Source organism: Beta vulgaris, chromosome 5 (assembly GCF_026745355.1).
Source record: "Beta vulgaris subsp. vulgaris cultivar EL10 chromosome 5, EL10.2, whole genome shotgun sequence".
Classification (NCBI taxonomy): domain Eukaryota; kingdom Viridiplantae; phylum Streptophyta; class Magnoliopsida; order Caryophyllales; family Amaranthaceae; genus Beta; species Beta vulgaris.
In genome coordinates, this window is record NC_079206.1 from 9,341,892 (window position 1) to 9,367,340 (window position 25,449).

Sequence of the window (25,449 nt, forward strand, 5' to 3'; positions counted from 1 at the left end):
CTTCAAGTTTGATTGTGGGAAGTCCAAAGATGAAAAATCAAGAATTTATGGGCTAATTTGTTATCAAAGTTTTCAATTTTAAGGTAATTTCACTTTCTTTTATGCCTAGTAGAGATTTATAGCAATTATGAAACTTTATAATTTGAAATTAAAATTTAAAGTATGTAATTCTTAGGATTTTTATTTTCGATTTCATGATTTGCTTGTTTGCAATTTTGCTTAATTGTTTTTTTCATTTTTGCAATTCTCCCTAGTCCCTAGTGTTAATGATAATAGACGTTACTGTTGTATCACCAAACCTGGAGAAAATTGATTTATAAACAAGTTTGGGATTAATAAAACTCAAACTTTGGATTTATGAATTTTTCTTATGAGTAAATCTAAATCATCAATGGTTAAAGTGAAGTATGTGAATGGTGCAAAAGTATAGAGCGCAGATAAAACAAAAATAATATAGAGAATAGTATTAGTTTAAAAAATTTGAAAGGTTTGATCGTTTATTTTTCTTTTTGTTTGATTATTTCATTATTATTCCTCATAATTTTGACAAGCAGGATAATGTATTGTAGATATTGAGGGGGTGGGGAATCGAAAGGATGACCAAGAGCGCAATTAAGGGAAATTTTGTTATATACTTCCTTTATTTAGAAATAATTGTACCAATTTATGTTTTATTTGACGGATTTCAAACATCAATATCTTTAATTAAAAAATATACATGGAAACGAATCTAAGATTCCATATGATTAGATCCCATATGATTATGTTTTTCCTAAAATATAAATCACCAAAGACCATCAAAGTGTAAGATGTAAATAGTAAAATGCTATGCAAATGGTGCAATAATTTCAAAACGGGAGAAGTATTACGGTGCTTTACCTTTTTACGTTACTTTCTGTGTGCTACAGTTTTCCCATACAACTTTTATCATACACCTGATGTACTATGAACATGATACATCCAATACTATTTTCTTGCTTATTGCTCATTTGAAAAACTACAAATTACCAACAATTGCATAATGGTGAAAGCTCCAAATAAGCAAAAAAAATAGTAATGGGTGTATGATAATGAATAGTACTTTTTCCGTGATATTATAAACCCTTGAATTCATGGATAACTAGTTCAATTGAAAATATCTTATGAGGATGTTATGTAAGATTTGATCTAATCTTGTCTGTAACATTTACTTTTGTAACTCTCTATAAAACTAAATTTTGTATTATTTAGTAAGAAAATGAAGACAAAGAAAGCATTCGTTTTTAAAATTGTTACCTTTTCTTTTTAGACCATTTCTATTTAATTGTTAAATTTACACTTTTATTCTTATATGGTAATTAACATGTTGTAACAAGGATAGGAGTTAGCTCAAGTAGGTAGAGCACTCCCCCCTTGGCCCCTGAGGTCAGGGGTTCAATCCTTACCCCTAGCATTATGGGGTTAGCCCTTGGGCTGACTTAATTTTCTAATAATAATAATAAAAATTAACATGTCGCAACAAATTTGTACATTTTTCCAACTCATATGTCCCACCATCCATTTTATTAGTCCACTCAAATACTTCCCAACTACCCCATTTTCCCTCTCCTCTAATATTTTAATGGTTCTTTTATATATATTTCCAAAAGTTAATTATGCTTTTGTCGTACTTCTCTTATGCCTTTTTTAAAATTGCTTTGGTTGATCTCTTCCAAAATGAAATGTAATAATCATTTGTAAATGAAGGGAGTATTTAGTAACAAAGGGAGATGTAATTTCAGAAGCAGATTTTTTTTTGAGGGGCACAAACACATTATTTTAGTTGTGGACAAGATAGTCGAGATCCTTTTTTGGTTTTATCTCTATTATATAAGTTAAGTGGAGCTATGGTGTCTCCCAACAAAATGTCTTTTTTTATCCTTAATTAAATATATATATATTTAATTGGATATTCAGATTTTGTACAATTATATCCTTTCCTAATTTAAAGATTGGTCGAAAATTCCAATAATTAACTAAATAAGCATTAACAAAGTAAATTGACCATAATGAGAAAAATGATTACTCAATAAAAAAAATTACAAATTTAATTTGACTACAAAATTCTATATCTAAATGTTTATCTCAGTTTCTAAAAACTTTATAGATTACAGTAGTTTGTATAACAATAATTATAAATCACACTTTTATAATTATATTTTGATAAAAATTTATTAAGAATAGATTCAAACAATCGACGTACGTGCATAGAAGACTATAAACAAAAGAATGAATTGCCTTGGAAAATAATGTTTTAACCTAGAAAGTCCAGAGTAGACGTTAATCATGTTTTGTTTTGGCCTCTAACGGAGATAGGAATTAGGAAATATGCAATGCATCAGGTTGATCGGCCTTTTGTTGCAAGCAATCATAAGTGTTCTATTTGTCCATCAATTGTTCCTTTCATTTCTTTTATTAGAATGATGCAAGTCAAGGGATTGTCCATATATATACTAGTAATCTTCTATACACGCGATGCGTGCATTGATTATTTAGGTCTATTCTTAATAAATTTCATCAAAATATAATTATAAAAGTGTGATTTATGATTATTGTTATACAAATTATTGTAATCTACGAAGTTTTTAAAAATTGAGATAAACATTAGATGTAAAGTTTGGTAGTCAAATTAAATTTGTAATCTTTCTTATTGAGTAACTATTTTTCTCATTATGTCAAATTACTTTGTTAATGCTTATTTAGTTTATTATTGGAATTTTTGACCCATCTTTAAATTAGAAAAGGATATAATTGTACAAAATCTAAATATCCAATTAAATATATATATATTTAGCTAAGGATAAAAAAGACATTTCATTAGGGGACACAATTGCTCCCCCTTGACTTATATATATTTGCAAAAATTTTAAAAATTACATATTAATAAAAGGAATAATTGATTCTAATACTACAATCTTTGACCGATTAATTTTTAATAAACCAACCTTTCTATTATTTCTGAATAATACAACCTTTATACCCTATTTATTTCTAGTATCCGGTCAAAAAAAAAAAAAAAATTATTTCTAGTAAGTCAAAATAACTTAAAAACATCTAAAATTTTAACACTTGACATTAGAAGTAGGGGCTTGGAGGCAAGGGAAGGGGAAAATCGACGAGATTGTAAATGTTGCTTACAAAATAATCTGATCATCAACACGTCAAAGCCCGTTAGAAGCAAATACCGTCAAAAGGTTGCATTATTCAAGAATAATTGAAAGACTGACTTATCAAAAATTAATCGGTTAAAGATTGTGTTATTAGAATCAATTATGCCTTAATAAAATACATGTTATGATGAATCTAACAAGATCCCACATGATTATATTTTCATCCGCGTATAAATCACAAATGATGGTCAAAGTGAAATTTGTGGATAGTGTAAAATATCAAAGTGTAACTATTAAAATGAAACAGAGGGAGTATGAGTTATGACCATTGCTATGCCGAGATTGGAGTGTAAGTGAATTATCTAGATTAAACTTTGTCAAATCCAAATCCAGTTAAAAGTATTTTGGACTCGAGAAATTGAGTCCACAACTGATTCGAATATTTTTTAAGTCCAGTCCAGTCCAGTTTAAACTAGTTCAATAATTTTTTCTTTAGTCTGAACCCAGTCCAGTCCGATTATTATATTTTTTTTTCCGATTTAGATTCCATGATTCACAATATTTTCTCATAATTGAATTTGAAAATTTAATCTCATTATATCCATTCCATAAAAATAAATAACATACATCTTTTATATTATATATAAATATTAAATACCTATTATAAATAAATATTAAATACCTATCATATATAAAAATATTTTTGGACTGTACTAGACTTATTGGACTCCGAAGGAGTGAGTCCAAATCCAGACCGAAAATATTTGGACTAGAAATTTGAGTACAAGTCCAGTCCGAAAAATTGCAGTCTAGTCCAGTCCAACAAGTTTGGAATGGACTGGATTGGACTCTGGATTTTTCGCACTTCGCTTACCCCCATATAGGTCTGCAATTACAACAATACTATATGAGACTTAACTATTTTGTATATTTTTGATATCGTTGTTTCATATGCTTTCTCTGTTTTTGTAATTGCACCATTTCGTTATTGGCATTATATTAACAAACTTTATTAACATATCTCACATCATTATATATATAAGAATAAACATAATTAAGTGAGGTGTTGTTAGATTCGTCTATGTATAGGATTTAACATATCAAATTTTTATAACATTTATTTATATATAATTATAGATATTAGCGTTAAAAAATATATCTTGACAAACGCAAATTAAGAAATGGTGCAATTAAAAAAAAGTAAAACTTGTTTTTATAAGGAGGTATATTGTTCTTTGTTTGATATGGTAAGACTCCTTAACATAGAGCCCTAGAGGTTATGTCGTTGATCACAATATAATAAAAGTTTACAAGTTTTAAAAAAATAAATAAAATTTACAAGAATAAAATTCAATCTATTTATATATAGGCAAAATTGATCTCAACACCCAGAACTATAGCGCGGGTGTACCAAACAACCCCAACTGTAGCTTATAGCCAGAACACCCCAAATTACTGATATGGGTGTAATATGTACTATAGATGAGGTCGTGTCTATCATTCTCGTCGAATTCTCTCCCATTTCTTATTTTCTTCTACTTTAACCTTTTTTTTTTTACTTAAAGAAAAAAAGGCGAGTCCTTTCATTTTCTGCTTCCTCAACTAAACACAAAGACTTTTTTCCCGAACTTCCCTCTTACTTTCTCAAATTCCCTCTTTCTTCCCAAATGAACCCTAAATTAAAGAGTAAAATCCGCATAACACCAACGAGCTCAGCTTCATCTTCAAGTTTCAAGAAGAATTCAAAAAATCAGTTTAGGTAATGGTAGGATTTACTATCGACATCGATTGCCTGCAATAGTCCAAACTACCTGGAATCACAATCAAGGAAAACACTTCTATGACTGCCTGATACATAGCAATTGACTTATAGTCCGTGAGAATTCCGGTTACCAACCTCCTTTATGGTACGGACTACACACATGTCCGTACTTTAGGGGTGATCTGGCTATAAGTCGTGTAAACGCAGCTAGTGGCAGCAAGTGTTTTTGGAGTTTTCAATCCTTGGTGTATTTCGAATCTGCTGGCTCAATATACACAGCCCTAGATATTACAAAGTCAAGTGCCACATGGGCCTAAGTTACACCCAATTCATATACATGACAAAGGAGCCCAAGGCTAATACATACATAGCAAATATAAACTATACACGCACATAATCCAACACCCCCCCCCAAGTTGGAGCATGGGGATTACTAATGCCCAACTTGCCTAACAAATGCAAAAATTGGCGGGTGCCAAGTGCCTTGGTGAAGATGTCGGCCAGTTGCTCTGTAGTAGAGACATGAGAAGTAGTAATAAGACCAGCATGAATAGCGTCGCGAATGAAGTGGCAATCAACCTCAATATGTTTAGTCCGTTCATGGAAGACCGGATTTTGAGCAATATAAAGAGCAGACTTACTGTCACAGAAAAGAGAACAAGCACCAGAAGAAGTAACTCCAAGGCTGCGGAGAAGCGCACAGAGCCACTTAAGTTCAGCAGTCACATCTGCCATGGAGCGATACTCAGCCTCTGCAGAGGAGCGGGAAACAGCATGTTGCTTGCGAGTCTTCCAAGAAATGGGTGATGGACCAAGGAAGACCATCCAACCGGTAACGGAGCGACGAGTCAAGGGGCAGCTAGCCCAATCAGAATCACACCAAGCACTCAATTGCAGATCAGAGGAAGAAGATAAAACAATGCCTTGGCCAGGAGACCCTTTCAAATAACGAACAACCCGAAGAGCGGCATCCCAATGCTGTTGGCGAGGCTCATGCATGAGCTGAGCAAGCACATGAACTACATAAGCCAAGTCAGGGCGAGTGAAGGCTAAGTAAATGAGACGACCCACAAGTCGCCGATATTGGGCAATATTCGAATAGAGAGAACCATCCGCACGAGCCAAGTTATGATTTTGTTCGAGAGGGGTATCCGCGGGTCGAGCCCCCAAAAGACCCGTTTCAGAGATAATATCCAGAGCATACTTGCGTTGGGACAAGAAAAACCCGTCAGGCCCACGAGCAACCTCAATACCAAGAAAATATTTCAGGAGACCGAGATCCTTCATGTGAAAACACTCACCAAGATAGGCTTTAAAATTAGATAGAGAAGTGGAATCATTGCCAGAAATAATGAGATCATCAACATAGATGAGAACATTGAGCCGAACAGAGCCACGACAATAGGTGAAGAGAGAGTAATCAGAGTAAGACTGAGAAAACCCATACTGGCGCAGAGAGGTAGCAGGTTTTGCAAACCAACACCGAGGAGCCTGACGAAGCCCATAGAGAGATTTTTGAAGCTTGCAAACTTGACTAGGATAGCTAGTAGAAAAACCGGGGGGAGGCTTCATATACACCTCTTCATCCAGATCACCATGAAGAAAGGCGTTATGAACATCCATCTGATGAACGTCCCAGTTGTGAGCAGCAGCTACTACAAGAAAGGCCCGAACAGTCACCACCTTAGCCACAGGAGCAAAGGTCTCATTATAGTTAATCCCCTCCACCTGATGGTTGCCCAAAATAACCAAGCGAGCTTTGAGACGTTCAACGCTGCCATCAGAATTATATTTGATTTTGTACACCCACTTGAAGTTGCAACCAAGAGCTTTCTTCCCCGGAGGAAGAGATGTCATAATCCAGGTTTTATTATCCTCCAAAGCACTAATCTCCTTCTGCATCGCCTCCCTCCAGCCAGAAAACTCCATAGCTTGTTTAAAACTGGCTGGTTCAACACCCTCATCAACTGCAGCAAGAAAAGCACGGTGGCGCAGAGAAAAATTATCACAATTCACAACATGAGCTATAGAGTAAGGAGTAGTACCTGAGGGACTCGGAGTATGTAATGAACCTGGAGGGGGGCTTATCACATCCACAGAATGCACCACATAATCTTTTAACAACACATTGGGCTGTTTGGCACGATGGCCACGGCCCATAGGAGGAGTATCATCAGAAATAGCATCACAAGAGGGGTTAATAGTATCAAGAGAAGACCCAGAAGAAGTAGGAACACACGGCCCAAGTTCGGTGGTAGACGTTGGGCCAGACGCGGGCAAGGTAGGCGCTGGACCCAACGGGGAAACAGGCGCGGAATCCGTGGGACGAGACACGACAGTGGGGGAGCTGGGCTCAGCAGGGTCTGGGCTAGGCTCAGCAGCGTCTGGGCTAATATTTGGGCCAGGAGAGGAAGGTGGGCTGTCAGTAGAAAAAGGCAACATTTGTGGGTCATCCGAGAGAGAAGAAAAAGGGTCAGAAGAAGGAATAGTGGAGGTAGGAAGAGAAGAAGAAGAGGAAGAGGTAATGTAGGGAAAAGAGGTTTCAAAAAAATGAACATCACGTGACACAAACATGTCCCCAGTCTCCAAGTCATAAACTTTCCACCCTTTCTTCCCAGTAGAGTACCCAAGAAACACACATTTGCGACCCCTAGGAGCAAACTTATCCCTTTTGGCTTTTTGATTATGAGCAAAGCATAAACACCCAAAGACAGGTAAAAGATCAAAATCAGGAGCATGCCCAAATATCATCTCATATGGTGTTTTATTCCCCAAGACACCAGAAGGAGTACGATTAATCAAATGCACAGCTGTGAGAACACATTCACCCCAAAACTCAACAGGCAAGTTAGCCTGAAACATCAAAGCTCGACCCACATTCAAAATATGACGGTGTTTCCGCTCAACCCTCCCATTTTGTTTAGGAGTCCCAGTACAAGAAGTTTGAAAAATAATCCCACTTTGGGTAAAGAACTCGTGCATACAATTAAACTCAGTCCCATTATCACTCCTAACAATCTTAACAGTGGCATCAAATTAACGAGAGATCAAGGCAAAGAAAGAATGAAAATAGTGATCAACCTTAGTTTTATTTCGCAACAAATACACCCACACAGCACGTGAGTAATCATCAACAATAGTCATAAAATAAACAGCTCCACAGGAGGAGGGTACACTATATGGCCCCCACAAGTCACAATGTATCATCTCAAACAAACAACTAGCTTTATTCAAACTAATAGGAAAACTCTCACGTGTCTGTTTAGCCATGGGACAAACATCACAAACACTATTCAATTTCTTCTTAGAAGTACTAGATAATATAGCAGGAAGCATCTTCACAACTCTCTCCGAAGGGTGACCTAACCTTTGATGCCACAAGTCAAAGTCACTTATGCCAGGAACACCAACTGCTTGCACCATAGCCACCTTGCGGAAGAAGTAAAGCCCCCCTCGCCGTTCACCTGCTCTAATCAGAGTCCCTGAAGGTCGGTCCTGTATAGCACATAAAGAAGGAGTGAATTGGACAACACATCAATTATCAGACACCAAAAGAGAAACAGAGATCAAATTGCAATGAAATGCAGGAACAAACAACATCACGCAAAACAAGACAATCTGTAAGATACACATCCCCTTCCTGGGTAGCCATGACCGAATTGCCATTGGGGAGACCCACAGGACGACCTTGAACATCACGCACATTGCTCAAGAGAGAGAATGTGCCAGTAATATGATGCGAGGCCCCCGTGTCGATAATCCACTCCGTAGCACATGTCTCACCTGTCATGCGCTCAGCCGAAGGTTGTTCTTTGTAGTTCATAAGTGTCATAAGAGCCTCCACTTGCTCGGGAGTCAAGCTAGCAAGCGGAAGTCCTCGTCCATCGGGTGTATCAAAAACTCCATCAGCTACGGCATGGGCCCGAACAGCCCCCCCTGCACTACGCGGCCCAGCAGTCGACCCCGAAGCTCCAGCCTGCCCAGCAGGCCCAGTAGCACCTCCATCAGTACGTGTCGAAGACCCAGCGACACCCCCATCTCAACGAGCAGATTGACGAGCCCGGATACGCTCCTCATACCAAGCCGGATTGCCATGGATTTTAAAGCACGTGCCAATCTCGTGCCCTTTTTGTTTACAGTGAGAACATGTCAGTTTACTCTTATCAACCCTCTCAAATTTCCCCCGCACACGCTCACCTTGCGCATAGAAGGCATGAACGTTTTCGGTGCTAGTTCGCCCACTTGCCAAGGCCCTCGAGCGCTCTTCCTGCACAAGCGATTGATAGGCTCGGTTAATGTCGCCTAAAGGCTGCTGTGAGAGTAAGTTGGTCCTCACCGCACCATAGTTCTTACCATCCAATCCGATCAGAAACTGGTGAAAAATCTCACCGTCTCGGTCTTTCGACAGTTTCAACGCCAAATCACATTCGCATTTCTTGCACGCACAAGTAGGGAATGGCTTCAACCGTGCCAATTCATCATAAAGTCCCATAAGTTTCGTGTAATAAGCGTCAATAGTCATGGTCTCAGTTTGTTTCCAGTCCGTAATGGCTGCCTTTATTTGTTGAATGCGGGGTCCGTTGGCAACACAAAACCTCCGCTCAAGGTAATCCCACAAATCTTTCGCGTTCTCATGTAAGGGTATAGTGGCTGCAATTTTTGGTTCCATACTCCGCAACATCCATGACACAATCATGGAGTGAACCGTATCCCAGTCAAGAAGAGCGATAGATTCGCTTGGTTTTGTAATCGTGCCATCGACGAAACCGAACTTCCGCCTTGCACGAAGCGAGAGAGTCATCGCTCTCGCCCAACTCACATAGTTTTCCCTAGTGAAAACAACATGAGTAATTAATCATGTTTCCGGGCTGATCACCGGAGCCCAGAAAATATGGCGACGAAGAATTCACCGTCCATTCAGTCTTCGCTCCTGCAATAACCTTTTTTTCGTCTCCCATCGCGACAAACGGAATCCGGCGGTTCACGCGGGTGATGCGAAAATTTCGACGAGATGAAGAGAAAAAGTCCGACGAGTACCGGTTATAATTCCGGCTCTGATACCATGTAAACGCAACTAGTGGCAGCAAGTGTTTTTGGAGTTTTCAATCCTTGGTGTATTTCGTATCTGCTGGCTCAATATATACAACCCTAGATATTACAAAGTCAAGTGCCACATGGGCCTAAGTTACACCCAATTCATATACATGACAAAGGAGCCTAAGGCTAATACATACATAGCAAATATAAACTATACACGCACATAATCCAACATACTTGGGACTATCATGGTGCACTGCGCTAAATTTTTGTCATTTATATATGAATAGACAAAAAACTCTCATATAGAGACTTGAGAGAGAAGAAAGTTTGCTTTAAACACAAGAACGAGGAAACATTCAAGTTGAAATTGGACGAGAGATGGTCTCGTCGATCACCGGTGATGAGTAAGAAATATTAAGGCTAAGGGCCTAAGGCCACCGATGAGCCAACAAATGTAACAAATTAAGTTGTTTTGCATTGAGTTTCCTTAGAGAGAGATATTTTGAGAAACCATAGGCAAGGCAGTTGTTAAACTTGAATTTTGCTATTAGTTGGTTGGGACTTGGGATTGCTTAGTTGCAAAGTTTGTCTCACTTCACCTTCATACTTTAAGACTTGTAGTTTAATACGCAATCTTACTCATGTGGAACCCACAAGCTTCATTGAAATTAAAAAAAATGAAAATGGCAATGAAAAAAGGTACAAAAATCCTGTTACAACTCCATCTTTCATTAATCAACTACTAATTCAATTTACTATCCATTTAAAGGCTATTGATCAAACTGGATATTCAATAAGTATCTGTTATTAACCAAGACTACCTCTTGGTAGTTGGAAGAAAAATAACAATTGAATCCCCACCCTACGACGTTAAATAGCCTATAATGAAGCTAGGTCTTGTTCTTTTAGAATGAGAAAAACTCAATTGAATTGAATTAACTGAACTGAATTAAATTGAGAGAAACTAAATTATAGAGAAAAACTGAACTGAACTGAAAATAAATCCAAAAAACATGACTTTAATTGATCCTGTAACTTTAACATACATCATAATGACCATTGAGCATCTCAACATCTCTTTCTATACAATATACACTAGGACTAGCTAGTAAAGCACTCTGATCCTTGCCACCCATAACAATAGTACTTCTTTCGTTTTTTAAAGTATAATATAACTTTTGCACAATATATATTATTCAATGCAATAATTTGATCATCAATATCTTTAATAGTTTTGTAATTTGTATAAGTAAAAATTATAAAAAGCTGATATTATGATCAAAATAAGACGAATCAAACAACATCCACTTGTCAATTTTTTTCTTATACATTTATAAAATAATATGGAATAAAGTTGGTAGATAAATAGTACTCCCTCCGTTTCAAAATATAAGACACGCACGATGTTCGAGATCGAATTTTGATCGTGAATTACTCTAAATATATGTGAATAACAAATTTTAAAAAATAATGTTATTATAGTATTTTCCAGGACGAATCCAACCGTATAATTTTTATAATTTTTATTTATCATATTTGAAAAATATTTATGATCAAAGCAAATTTTCGTAAAACGTACCTGCTTTATATTTTGAAATAGGAGTAGTTATTATACAAATATTGCATTCTTAAAAGAACGGAACTTGTATGTTGTATGATAAGTCCTAGACAAATATCTTTAATTTGTCCCAAAAAATGGGTATTAGGTGAACAACCTATTTTAATGACATGTATTAATTCGTTCAACTTCCTTCCACCCAACTATCTCATTCCACACTACTAGAAATACCCCTTCTTCCCTAGTATCATTCTTCACATCCCTCAAACACCAACACAAAACTAAACAAGAAAAAGCAGCAAAAAAATGGCAAGTAGCAACAGCAGCAGCCTACAGGTGAAAGACGTGCGAGAAGGGGCTGAGATAGTGTATGGTGCAGAAGAGTGCCAAAAGAGCTCATTTGCGCTGCTAGAAGAATTGGGATTTCCCAAAGGTGTGATGCCATTGAAGGATCTTGTTGAGTGTGGAAGAGTACGCGAAACTGGGTTTGTATGGATGAAACAAAAAGCTCCATCAGAACATACATTTGAATCCATTAAAACTGAGGTGAGCTATGCTACTGAAGTTACTTGTTATGTTGAGAAAGGAAAGATGAAGAAGATGACTGGTGTAAAAAGTAAACAGCTACTTTTATGGGTTGCTATTACTGAGATGAGTGTTGATGAACCTTGTTCTGGTAAGATTCACTTTAAGAGTGTTGTTGGTATTGGTAAATCTTTCCCTATTACTGCTTATATGACTGAGGAAGAGAAGGCCAAATATTTGGAGAATAAGAAACCTTGATTATCAGAAGGTTGCTTTCTTTTGAAACAATATGATGCATTGCACTTGGTTATAATTTTCTACAAGAATAATTAAGATGGTATTCTATATTTTACTATGTTTATATTTGTAACTTGCCCTAGACATCGCGAAAATTTGCATATTGTATGGAACATTTTCTGATCGTTGTCGATTGGCCAGTATTTTTTAATTCTATGTATAATCAATTTCCATGTATTTGTTCTTTGCTTCTTGGAAATTATATATAGATTGATGAAGCTTTTAAGGAGTATTGTAAAATGTTGTTCAAAAATTGATGCAAAGGATTGAGTACATCCTTATTTGATATTCATAACATAAATGTAATGTCATATGCTAATGCAAATAGAAGGAGAGAAAATATGGGCCAGATGGGTGGATCGGAATACATTTCAATGGAACTGGCGCTAGTAACTCACCCAAATTTTAAAATAATGAAGGAATGAAGTTTATACAATATCTAATTGTACACTTTTACAGTTTGATAAATCATGGGTCGCAATTGTATACAAACCTAGTGAATAATTATCCTAAAGAAGGCAATGGATATGAAATATTAATTATTTACTCATTTTTCATATTAAACAATATAATTCACATGTGAATTATGCCAAGGATATAAGTTTTTTTTGGAATCAATGTAGTTTTTTTTTTTACCTCGAATTTCTCTAAAAAGATTGGTGATTTGAAATACTCCATTCATCTAACAAAAGGTTACGATATGATATTGTAATGTGAACTAACGGTGTTATAGTGATAGCTACATAAATCCACATGAATTTAAGTTCTTTTTTGGTAAACCAAGTTATTATACTTCATTCATTGAATTCGTTTTAAACTATTCTATATACTTAATTAGCTTTTTACCGAGGAAAAGGTACAAACATATGGAAAAGACTCAAGAGAGATGCAAAGTATGAGTAAGGAGAGAAAAAAGTTGATCACTATGATTTTGGTACGAGGAATAAGATCATATCTATTTTCTTAATTAATGGTTGAAAATGCATAAAGATTAAAGGCTAGTTAATTAGAAGAGATGTTTTAAAACCTTATTTTTTTTAAAAGCTTATAATGTGTCATAATTTCAAGGTATGTAGAAACTGACTGAAACAACAGAGAGAATCTTGGTCCTTGATAGTTAATACTAACCAGACAAACCAAGCCAATAATCTCACAATAATGCCTTGTTTGGTTGTATATAGGAAGTCATACTTTCTAGGAAGTTATTTTTTTCATGTATTTGAAATTTCTAGGAAGTGTAAAATTGTGTTTGGTTGATAATGGGAAGTAGAACTTCCTATTACCTAGGGGGACCTAGGTAAGTAACTTCCTCCATTTTGGAGGAAGTAGAACTTCCTAGGAAGTGCAAATTTCCATGATTTTGTCAACCAAACAACTTCATATACTTCTATTTTCTAGGAATTTGCACTTCCCATGATTTGTTTTGTCAATTAAACAAGGCCTAAATTAGGACAAGTCTGACTTCCATTGTTAGGCAGACTTGTCGGTAAACTTGTTAGGTATGAGCGCATGAGCTACCAACAATCTTTATAAAGTGTTAGCTCGGTAAACCTAACACTCCATGTATGAAATATTCATAAGCCCATCATTACCTACCACTTAAGAGCCCAGTCCCCTAGAGTACTCAAACGAGGTCTAGCACTGCCCTATATGAGTTTGGGCTGTTATTTTGAACAAAAACCTGAATAATACAAGGCTTAGGCTATGTTCAGTTCACCTGAAATTTTCTGATCTGAACTTATCTGATCTGATCTGATCTGATCTGAACTTATTTTTTCTGATCTGATCTGATCTGAACTTATTTTTTCTGATCTGATCTGAACTTATTTTTTCTAATCTGATCTGATCTGATCTGATCTGATCTGATCTGAACTTATTTTTTCAACAAGATCTTATCTTTTATAAAATATATTATTACTATTATATTATTACTTTGTAAATCATTATTATGCAATACATTATAAGATATTCTTTATAGTGTTACTATTATTATCATTTTATTTCTATTACAACTTTTATACAACTTTTATTATTAATAATAATTATTATTTATTATCATTATTATAAGAACAACAATAATAATTATAATCATAATTATTATTATTACTAAAAATAATTATATAACTCAAGTCATTATTTTATAAGAGCACTTATACAATGTTTCACACTTTCCCTTAAAAAAAAGTTTCACACTTGAGAAGTCGGCAAACTGAACTCTTTTTTTTCCATATAAAATAGAACAAGATATACAAACAACTATGACTTGAGCAAAAATAAATAAATATCGTGCAACTTCAAAAGCTAGAGAGATTTGAAATTCGGTAGGAAGAGGTATAACCGAATCTAAATTTATAATTTGTATCTCACACTTAGCTTATTTTGAAATGTAATCCGAACATAGTAGTTTCGTTGTCATGAATTTGAGATATCATATTTTATATATTTCTTATTTTGCGTCAATCTTATGTTCTTAACACGTGGCTTTTAATTTTCTATTATTTAATAACAACAAAATAACTTAATATAATAATAACAATGACATTTATAATGGTAACAAGAAGATTAATAATAAGTACCAATATTAACAATTAATAAGTACAACAACAACAATAATAATAATTCTTTTGAACAAATGTACTAGTAAATAATAATACCCCCTTTGTATTTTTTTTTATCTTTGTCACTTAGAATCTTGACACTATTCACAATAAGAGATAATCTTTTAGATTTTTCTCAATATATAAGAAAAAATATAGTTATGTGGGGTCTTGTTTGATTCGTCTCAATGAGTACTTTATTAATATTCAATTATTATAATTTTTATTAATATGTAGTGAAAGATATTTAATAATAATAAGTTTTTAAATATAAGCATGATATGATCTGAACTTATTTTTTCTGATCTGATCTGATCTGAACTTATTTTTTCTGATCTGATCTGATCTGAACTTATTTTTTCTGATCTGATCTGATCTGATTAGATCTGAAATAAGCAAAAATAAGGTGAACTGAACATAGCCTTAATTGGTTGAAGCTCTCTCCCCCCTATAAAGTTATAACAATTATTTGATTCTTGTCGGGGATTCTTAAATTCCCCCACTTAAAAAATATTCATCTTACCTTTAAAAAAAATACTGATACAACACGTCGACTTGATATTACATGGGCTCTTCTTTTAAAATTGGCTCGAGCTCCACATGAATTTTTCTTTATCATTGTCAAGCTCTCAATCCTAATTATAAATACTCCATGTTATCTATAAATGACTAGTGGACCTTAGTCTAGCTGAGGCATGGTAAATCAAACATTCCTATAGATTTAGAATTTACACCCATATTATCTATACTAATATATCAAAAGGCGTGCCTAAGCGAGAAACGGTGCCACGTGGCGCTCTCCCTAAGGGAGTTTTACTCCATGTAATCCACAACAATAAAAAAAATTAGAAATTGCATAGCGTAAGGTTTGATCCCGGAACCTCAAGAACATACACTAATAAAGTCTTAACCACTAGACCAAATAATATTTAGTGTTATCATCTTAAATTATAATTTTAATAAATGAAAATTTTCCGTACCCGGGGCATAGCCCGGGCCTAATAACTAGTTTCCTCTTTAAAAGATCTCCTTATGCAATCAATGAGATATCTATCCTACTCATACCCGTACATACATCAATAATATAAAGAACCCATGTGTGGATGATTAATCCAACCACTATAATGATTGTTTCATCCCTCAATTTCCACCCACTTTAATTTCATTTCATTTATCACATAACTGTGATCATTAATTAAATTAATATTATCGTAATATATATTCAACATATGTGTTATCAAAGAGAAAAACCATGTCTAAACTTGAAGTCCTCAACCCTCATAATTTATTGGTCTAACATTTATAAGTCACATACTTACAAGTGTAAGAAGGAAACATAAGAGGATCTCTATCTTATTAGTCAGGAAAATTCGACTTTATCATCCATCTATTAACTAAACAAGCTTAGTATTATACATTATAATAATTGTACTCCCAAAGCAAAGGAGATTATCTTGTCTAGAGTTAAATAATAGACATAAGAACTCTTCAGCCAACATATAAAACAAAAATTATTAAAAGAGACGATATAATTTTAATATAAAAGTAAACCTAGTTACTAAATGGATTAAACTAGTCACCGAAAGAAATTAGAGAACGTATTGTGTCGGACTCGTCCGACCATAATCTTTGGTCGGACGACTTTCAGGTGGTTCCAATTTTTTTTCAGTTAGTCTTAATTTTTTTTCATGTAGTCATTTTTTTCCAGGTAATCTTCATTTTTTTTCAGTTAATCCATTATTTCTTTCAGTTGACCCATTATTTCTTTCAGTTGGTCCATTATTTGTTTCAGTTGGTATACATATTACGAAACAAAGTCCAACTGAAAGAAAACAAAGTCCAACTGAAAGAAAACAAAGTCCAACTGAAAAAAAACAAAACACTAACCTCTGCTTTCTCTCACTTTCTCCTTCTTCTTCATTATTAAACAACAAGCTGAGATAGAATTTGTAGGAAAGAGAGAAGGAGAATTTTATTCTTTGAATCATCTGAATCTCACAGCAAGCTGAGAAATATATGCAGAGAGTAACTCAATTTCTTCTTTTTCTTATGAAGGACCTCACATTCACATTACATTCTGAAGAATAAACCCATCTCTTTTTCTTCTTCTTCTTGATAGTTCCATCTTCCTTCGCCCCATTTTCTTCTGCAGCAATATGCGCTTCTCTTGAGTTTCAGGTAGTCTTCATTTTTTTTTTCAGGTAGTCTTCATTTTTTTTCAGTTCGTCCATTATTTCTTTTAGTTAGCCCATTATTTCTTTCAGTTGGTCTATTATTTGTTTCAGTTGGTATACATATTACGAAACAAAGTTCAACTGAAACAAAACAAAGTCCAACTGAAACAAAACAAAGTCCAACTGAAACAAAAAAAAATCCAACTGAAACAAAAAAAAGTCCAACTGAAAGTCTGAAACAAAACAAAGTCCAACTGAAACAAAACAAAGTCCAACTGAAACAAAAGAAAGTCCAACTGAAAATGGAAAATAGGAAAAGAATGAAGACTGAACATCATTTTCTCTCCTCCCCTCACCTCTGCTTCGCTGCAATCTCTTTCACAAAATTTTTATCACATTCAAAAGTCAGACCACTCCCCTATTTGATTTGGAGTTCATCTCTTTCTCTTAAAAATTTTCCCTTCTTTTTTGTTGTAATTATCCCATTCAAATTCGTCTTCTTCATCAATGTCTTCATGAGGTCTTTTTGATTTCAGAGTTATTCCCATTCTTTTGGAAGCTTGGCTATATTACTTTTTTTTTTTGTTTTCACTCGTTATTATTCCATTCGCTTTTCTCCGGACGAACTTAGCAATAGCTCAACTTCATCAATGTTCCAGGTCCTATTGCAGCTATTCCTTTTTCTTGTGACTGAGATTGTCACTGAATCAAAGAACTTAGCAATAGCTCAACTTTCCAAAACCTAGATTGAAACAGATGATGAGGAGAGAGAAAGAGGCGCCGAGTGGAGTGGAGTTTCTGAAATTCAAATTCTGAAAAGTGGCTTTCTTCAATATGAGAGAAGTAGGGGTACTCACTCTGCGTAACAAAACAAATTAAAATTGTACACTACTGGGCAGCCCGTCTGACAATATGTATTGGGTCAGACGGTCTGATCCAATACTTTCACAAGAAATTAACTTAGTCATTATTAGGCTAAATCTCTTTATAATATTGGACTTACCATTACCTAATTTTAATTTAAAAGTAGGCGGTCTCTTACAAGACAAACGGAATATAAAACTATCCCACGTTGAAACACTAAAAAAAAAAGAGTATGACGTGGACAAACGAAACCCACTCATTCGTCCATTTCTAGTTAATTTGTTTGATAGTAGCAACTCCCTTCAACTACTACTTACCCACATAATCCACCAACCACAATGGCCCGTCTCGATTCTCATTCACTCTTCCGTTTCCGCCACATTCCTTCGACTCTCACCACCACCAACCACCGTCACCACCTCCACGTCACCAAATCCGAGGTGTCATCTACTGACCCAATGTCAAAAACACTTCAAATTCATCCGTCATTAGAAGTCCTCGGAGGTGGTCGTGACAAATATTTACCCGCTATAGTCAAGAATTTGGAGCACCCGTACAACCCGTTTCCGGTAATCGGGTGGAACCGACACGTGGAGACTATATTCGCAGCGTTTTTCCGGTCACTCCCAGAAGTTAAGTTCCGGCGTGAGTGTTTACGGACTACAGATGGTGGTACTGTTGCTCTTGATTGGGTTGCCGGTGATCATCGACAACTTGATCCTCTATCTCCCATCTTAATTTTGCTGGTAAGTTCAATTAATTATTCTTTGAAAAAAATTACTTTAATAAGTTAATCTTTGCGCATTCTGCTGAAAATAAGTGAATCTTTCAATACTTTTGTTTTAAATGAGTTAATTACAATGTCATCCTATTAAAATATGACACTTATAATAATTTCAACTTAGATACAAAGTTAACTTATTATTTTAAGATAATTAAGAGATTGACTTATTTTGAAAAGATCAACCAAAAGTTGATTCATTGAAACTATTTTTCGTCAAGCATATTTTCTGTTGAAATTCACTTTATTTTCATTTGAAATTTGTATAATTTAGCAATACAAAATCTTATGTAAGACTGTCTTATCACCAAAGACATGGTAACTTGTTGTGAATTAAAGGGGTCACTTGTAATAGAAGTGATGCTCTAGGTGACCCAATATCTTAATGTGGAACCCCATGATTGGTGTGTCACGTTAGTTGTCTCATATTGGAGGGAGAGGAGCTACTCCTATTATTGTCAATTGGTTTTAGTAGGTGGATCGAACTCTTCTCCTCCTTATTGGTTGTCTAAGCCCATTTATTTCCCTAGGGAAACAAATTGCTTATGAAAAAATCACTAGGGAAAAAGCAATAATCTGTTTCAATATGTAAAATTGAGTTTTGATTAGTATAAGTCAGTTTTAATTGATGAATGTCACTTTATATTGGCTCAATTAAGTAAAATTTAGTTGAATGTGTATCATTAGTTCATTACCATTTGTGACTTGCGTTGGGCGAAAAAAGGATCTTAAGAGGCTTAGTAGAAGTGGATCGAGTTATGGAGAACTGGGAATGAAAATTCACATTGCCAAATTCGAATTGCAATCTTTTGACATTTAAGAATAGAGCTTTTCTAACTCCGTCAATGGTAAACTAATTCTTAGGAGAGTTTTTCATTTTCATGGAGTTGGTTGAGAGTCAATGTGTCTACCATTGAATATGAGATGAGTAAGAAATAAGCTATGTAGCTAAAAGATGGGATAAGTAAACTAATTCCTATTTGTTACCAATCTTACACTAGAATGTATGCTAATTTGTGTCACCCGAGACTAAGTCTCCCAGATGAACACATGAAATCTAGTTTCTGGTTTTCGGATTCTCACTTGAATCTGCATTTGGTGAGAATATTCTTCATAATGGAATTGGAAACTGAAGAGGAGGTGGTGCTGTATTATAGTAGGGAATAGCTGGCCATTTTCTCGAGAGAAAGAGGATATTTTAGTAAATTTGTCATTTACTCTCTCCATCTTCAGTTACTTCTTATGTTTGGTTTAGCTCATAAGTGAGAGTGAATTTGGTATGGCCAACTAAGTAACAAATTACGGGAAGGGAAGGTAACAAGTTAGGGGAGTCCATTACCGTTCACCACCAAGTAGTAATGAATTGAGGAGGTACTGTCTCTTGGACCCCAAGCCCAAAAATGTTGAAGTAAAATGCTCTCAGTAGATAATAATAGTACTTGATCATGTGTTAAAATGACAATTGGTTGAAGTAATGGAAGACGGAGGTAATTCCTGGTAGCTAATTTCGACTCCCATTTCAACTGTTTGAATTCCAAACTCCTAGTATTGCCATCTAATAAATGCCTTGTCAGGGTAATCTTGGAGCTTTCTTGCTTAATATAGCTTGTAGAAAAGTGTTTGATGTTGTGAATGATGACGAAGAGTATCTGATTAGAGAATACACTGTGCAGCCAGGTCTTACTGGAGGCAGTGGTGATACATATGTAAGACACATGTTAACTAGGGTCAGGAAACTAGGCTGGCGAGTGGTTGTCTTCAATAGTCGTGGGTGTGGCAATAGCCCCGTCACGTCTCCTCAGGTAAACATCCCTGCTCATCGCCTTCACCCCCAACCCCCCACCCGGAAGAAAAAAGAAAGAAAGAAAAGATTGACAGAGCAGAAATTGAAAAGATAAAGGGTTGATATGGGCAGTTTTATTCAGCATCATTCACCGGGGATCTTACTGAAGTGATTACACATGTCAGTGGTAGATATCCCAAATCCAAAGTGTATGCTGCCGGCTGGTCTCTTGGAGCTAATATTCTTGTTCGTTACTTGGGTCAGGTATAATTTCTTTTCCTGTCCACTTTAAATCGCTAAGATGATGTTGTTTCCTTATTAATTTTTAAGTGACTGTCTCAATATATTATTATTCATGCATTAGGATCTTATCATATTACATTATTTTCTTAAATATTCAGACTTGTGTGTCCTCACTCCTCAGGTATGGTGTTTACAGTAGCACCCAGTGTACTATGTCTGGGGAGATTAAGAAGTATGTAGCCATAAGACAAATCTGTCAATAGATATGACTGTTGTATGTAGTATCCAAAAGAAGCGCGCACTGATGAGATTATTGGATGTGTCTCTTCTCCATTCTTTCGTTTTCTTTGTCTTCCCACTTTCAGCCCAATAGTCCCAAGCTAACACGATGTGTCTTTGTTGTGCAACTGTTTGACTGGAGATCTTGTTTGTTTGAAGGCTCCTTTCAATAGATGTAGGTTCCCTAAAGAACCTTATGCCAGAAGTTCCTTGAAAAGCACATATAAACTTATGTGACTGAATCATGAAAGTTTGTTACTTTCAGAGCTACTTGGATAGTATACCTTTGTTTTCTTTGCCGAGCTTCTGACATAGATCTTATAAATGCTCACCATTTGTGCTGTTCAGTGATACTATTTGAATTTTTTTGGATCTTCTCAGTTTCCACTCTCTAATTATTTTGTTGTGCTTTCTTAGGAATCCCATAATTGCTCCCTCGCTGGAGCTGTGTCCCTGTGTAACCCTTTCAATCTGCCAATTGCAGATGAGGACTTCCGGAAAGGATTCAACAATATATATGACAAAGCGCTAGCAAACAGTCTTCGGAAAATATTCAAGAAGTAATGACCTCATGCAATTTTAACTCTCTTTTTTGCTATTGATTGTTTCATTTGCTTTTGGGGGGGGGGGGTAGGGTATGTTACTTGCACTCTTCATTTTACCTCAAGTACCAGTGTCAGATCCTCAACACTCCAACGTGGGTATGGAGACTCCGACACTTCATTCTGTGCCAAATTTGTTTTTAAAATTAGCCGAATTAGACACTTGGACAAGTACCCGTATCCACATGAGTCCCGGAGTTACGGTAACATAGATTTGAGCTATTCTGCTTGTTTATTGTCGTAATTTCTGTTTAATAGTTTTCTTGCTCCTCAGGCATGTCACTCTTTTTGAAGACATTGGTGGAGAGTATAATATACCAATGGCTGCAAATGCCAAGACTGTTAAGGAGTTTGATGAAGGAATGACTCGAGGTCAATACTTTTCTCATCTGAATTTTGTACCATAAATCTTCTCTTTGTATTCATGTATAGTTTGCTTATCTATATCTAAAACACTTTGCAGTATCTTTTGGATTCACGTCAGCTGATGACTACTACTTGCATTCAAGCAGTGCAGATTCAATTAAACATGTTTGTACACCATTGCTTTGTATTCAGGTAGTGGATCTGGTGTTTTGTTAACCACAATTTTCTTGCATCTGTATATGTCATGCCTTAGAAACTTCCTATCAACTTAGTTTTAAATAACAGATAAAGTGTTGGGCATCCGAGTTTTCTATCAGCATTCAGACAAGAAGTAAACGAAGGGTAATTGTGAAAATCTTGAGATATTGCCTTGGCCGAAAATTACTGCAAGTCTATATTACAGGAACTCTTCATTTTACCTCAAATACCCATGTTGGATCCTCGACACTTTGAAATGGGCATGTATCATTTGAAGAACCATTTTGGGCCAAAATCATGATTTTTTTCTGGTAAAATAGCAGAATTGGACACTTGGACACATATCAACGTTTAACATGTTTACCCTAGATTGTGTAACATATCTACATCTACCTGCAAGTGTAAAGTGTTACTTGTAGTTGTACTAGTGAAAAAGGAGTGCATTCCACAGAAGTATATTCCTTGTCAAACACATGAATTATGAGAGTTGGAATTTAGACGAGGATAGTAGAGAATACTCTTTTCTAGACTTCATATACAATCTCAAGCATCCTTTTTTGAATGTTATGCAGGCTGCAAATGATCCCATTGCTCCAGCCAGGGGAATTCCTCGCAAAGACATTGAGGTTTGTGTTTTCCTATCCAGTAATTTCATTTAATTTTTGGGTTGAAGGTGTGTTGATTGTATTTATTCTTAGCTCCTTGCCAAAGGTGTTGGATTGCATCGCTTTGATTTGTTAGTTTTAGATTTTCCTTTGTGTCCATATGTAGTCAACTAGTCATCATAAACTTGCCCAGAGATGCATGTCTTGAAGTAATCTGCCAAGAAACATCATATGGTTTCTAGTTGTTCCATTTTTATAGTCAGTTAAGGTTGTTTGGTGTGCTCTCTCTGTTTGTTATGAATTATGCATGCTATGAGATATTATCCGAGAGCTCAAAATTTTAAATATGCTAGATATTTGATGAGAACAAATATGAAATTTTGTACTATGTTTTCCATTGCACAAATATTTTGATACTGTGAATTGTCAAATAACTATATTATAATGCTGACACCCCAAATCTAAAGGTTGACAAATGAATTTACTAGTTGCTTTTTATCTAGTACTTTGGTTTTGTTTAGCTTGAAAGGAGAATTTTGAGTTTATACTGTTGATCAGAATGTCTATGGTCTGAACTATGCTTTCCTGGTCTCTATTAGGAAAATCAGAACTGTCTATTAATTGTTACCCCGAAGGGCGGCCATTTGGGGTGGGTTGCCGGAAATGAAGCACCATTTGGAGCGCCATGGACAGATCCATGCGTGATAGACTTTTTGCAACATTTAGAAAGGAAATCATCTGAAGCCTTGTCATCGTCTGGCGAATCAAACAGAGCGTCGGCGTGTACAGAGGGCTTGCTAGCAGCGGAAGTGTAGCTCAATTGGTTACTCTTTGTCAATAGTCAATACTACATAACTGCTGTAGTAATATGAGATTGCCATTCTTTCTTGATTGTGTAGATAGTCTATTCCTTCACTAGAATTCCTCTTGAGAAACTCGAAGCATAATTTATTGGTGGGAAATTAACCCTGCGAGGATTGTATGCTTTGTTCATTTTCAATCCATGAAATGTTGATATAAGAGCAGCATATATGACTTGTTTTTACTCTTGATCGTAAAAACTTCGACAAGTCTTATTGCTTTTGCCTGAATTTTTGGCAGGAATACATTTCCTAGAAGACTGAATCTTCTGATTTTCTTTTGTCTGGATTGTAAACGGTGGAAAGTAGTTCTTTTGAAGGTGGAAAATAGCTCTTTCATTAATGAAATACATTTCCTTTTCAGCGGAAGGAACAACAAATTTTACTCCTGTGTTACCTTTCTCCTCTTTTCTCACCACAATCTCGTGTCCATCTCACCCCTTTAGACACAAAAGTGTCTTGGGGTAGGCTACAAGGGTCTCTTAATACTTTTTTTTCCCTTCTCGCCATAGTTCTTTCACTTAAACTTGCTAGGGTAAGGAAGGAAGGGGGGGGGGGGGGGAGTTGCCCCGACCTGGTCACTTCAATTCCCTTTGTGAGGAAACAAGACTATTTTGTCGAGTTCCTTAGAGAGTTGTCTCGCGTCTATAGGTATTCAAAATTACAAACACATGTAAAACTTCATCTGCTCCTACTGCTTTGTTTCTTTTACTTTTTATTTGGATTGAGTAAATACATAGTTTTGTCTTTAATGTGTGGGGTCAGGAAAAGAAAATGTAAAATATTAACATTGTAAAAATTGCCTAATTAGGATTATAGCAATTTTTCTATATCAAACAAAAAAGAAAAGTAGAATATATACTAGTTTTGTAGAGGATGAGGGATAACTCAGTTGGTTAGAGCTCCCATCCCGATTTTAGGAGATCATGGGATCGATTCTCGTCCCCGTCCTTGTGACTCTCTATACATCTAAAACAAAAATAGCATTCTAGGGACATAAAAAGTATTATACATATTACATATTTAATCCGACTCTTAATAGACTTTACATTTACTTTTTGTGTACTTTTCAAAGCATGCATTTGACCGTCCATAGCTTCAATTATATTTCCTTGGAAGTTAGCATTAGATAGATTTCCTACGAAGTTCTACTTCTCACAAAATGGGAAAAATGACATATCTAACCTCATTAGGTAAGTAGCATTTCACATAGGGATTCCAACTTTATTCCTATGTCAAGGAAACAATATTGCTAATTTTCAAGAAAGTGAGAAAAAATAGGAACTGCAACCCAACAATAATATGTCTACTCAAAAACTTATGTGAATATAGATAAGTTAGAAAATATCCTATATGGCATCTTTATCAAAAGACATTTTGTACAAGTCAATCCATGACGTAGTATCCTCCTATAAGTAATAGGTCTCACTACAATCATCCTTATATATCTTTAAAAGGAAAAACATATGGTCATTACAAGCGCCAATCACACAATTTTAAATATCAAATTAAAGTAACATTAAATACGCATCCATTAATCCAATGAAAAATTTGATTCTTTTCTCAAACTAAACATCAAGCAAATTAATTTCGAATTTTTTTCTTTGGTTAACAATTCCAAATAATTGAAAGGCAAAAGATCCGGGCATATTAAGTGATACAATTTCAATTTGTGAATTTACCTATAGAGCCATAAATAATTTGTTATAGAATAATTCAGATTTCAGGGCAATATTGTAGAAACCCAAAAACTACTTTACCAAAATGTGTCACATGTGCCTCCTGAC

The 25,449-nt window shown here is 35.3% G+C and overlaps 2 protein-coding genes across 2 annotated transcripts; both read left to right on the forward strand.

The window, feature by feature from the left end:
* The first annotated feature begins 11,698 nt into the window (after nt 1–11,698).
* LOC104892619 (hypothetical protein) lies at nt 11,699–12,542 on the forward strand. Its single transcript, XM_010678599.4, has one exon. It carries the CDS (start codon nt 11,795–11,797, stop codon nt 12,269–12,271), a length of 477 nt encoding a protein of 158 aa, XP_010676901.1. The 5' UTR covers nt 11,699–11,794; the 3' UTR covers nt 12,272–12,542.
* Nucleotides 12,543–18,223: 5,681 nt separating this feature from the next.
* LOC104892620 (embryogenesis-associated protein EMB8) lies at nt 18,224–23,943 on the forward strand. Its single transcript, XM_010678600.4, has 8 exons — nt 18,224–18,691; nt 20,400–20,528; nt 20,642–20,773; nt 21,449–21,591; nt 21,908–22,005; nt 22,097–22,191; nt 22,770–22,823; nt 23,402–23,943. Exons 1-8 carry the CDS (start codon nt 18,284–18,286, stop codon nt 23,615–23,617), a joined length of 1,275 nt encoding a protein of 424 aa, XP_010676902.1. The 5' UTR covers nt 18,224–18,283; the 3' UTR covers nt 23,618–23,943.
* Nucleotides 23,944–25,449: the final 1,506 nt, after the last annotated feature.

What these genes read in the sequence shown, in the direction of transcription:
- LOC104892619 (XM_010678599.4), top strand. Translation starts at nt 11,795, where the DNA reads ATGGCAAGTAGCAACAGCAGCAGCCTACAGGTGAAAGACGTGCGAGAA.
- LOC104892620 (XM_010678600.4), top strand. Translation starts at nt 18,284, where the DNA reads ATGGCCCGTCTCGATTCTCATTCACTCTTCCGTTTCCGCCACATTCCT. An exon ending in CTTCGGAAAATATTCAAGAA is followed by an intron (nt 21,592 to 21,907) that starts GTAATGACCTCA and finishes CTTGCTCCTCAG; the next exon opens with GCATGTCACTCTTTTTGAAG. An exon ending in CACCATTGCTTTGTATTCAG is followed by an intron (nt 22,192 to 22,769) that starts GTAGTGGATCTG and finishes AATGTTATGCAG; the next exon opens with GCTGCAAATGATCCCATTGC.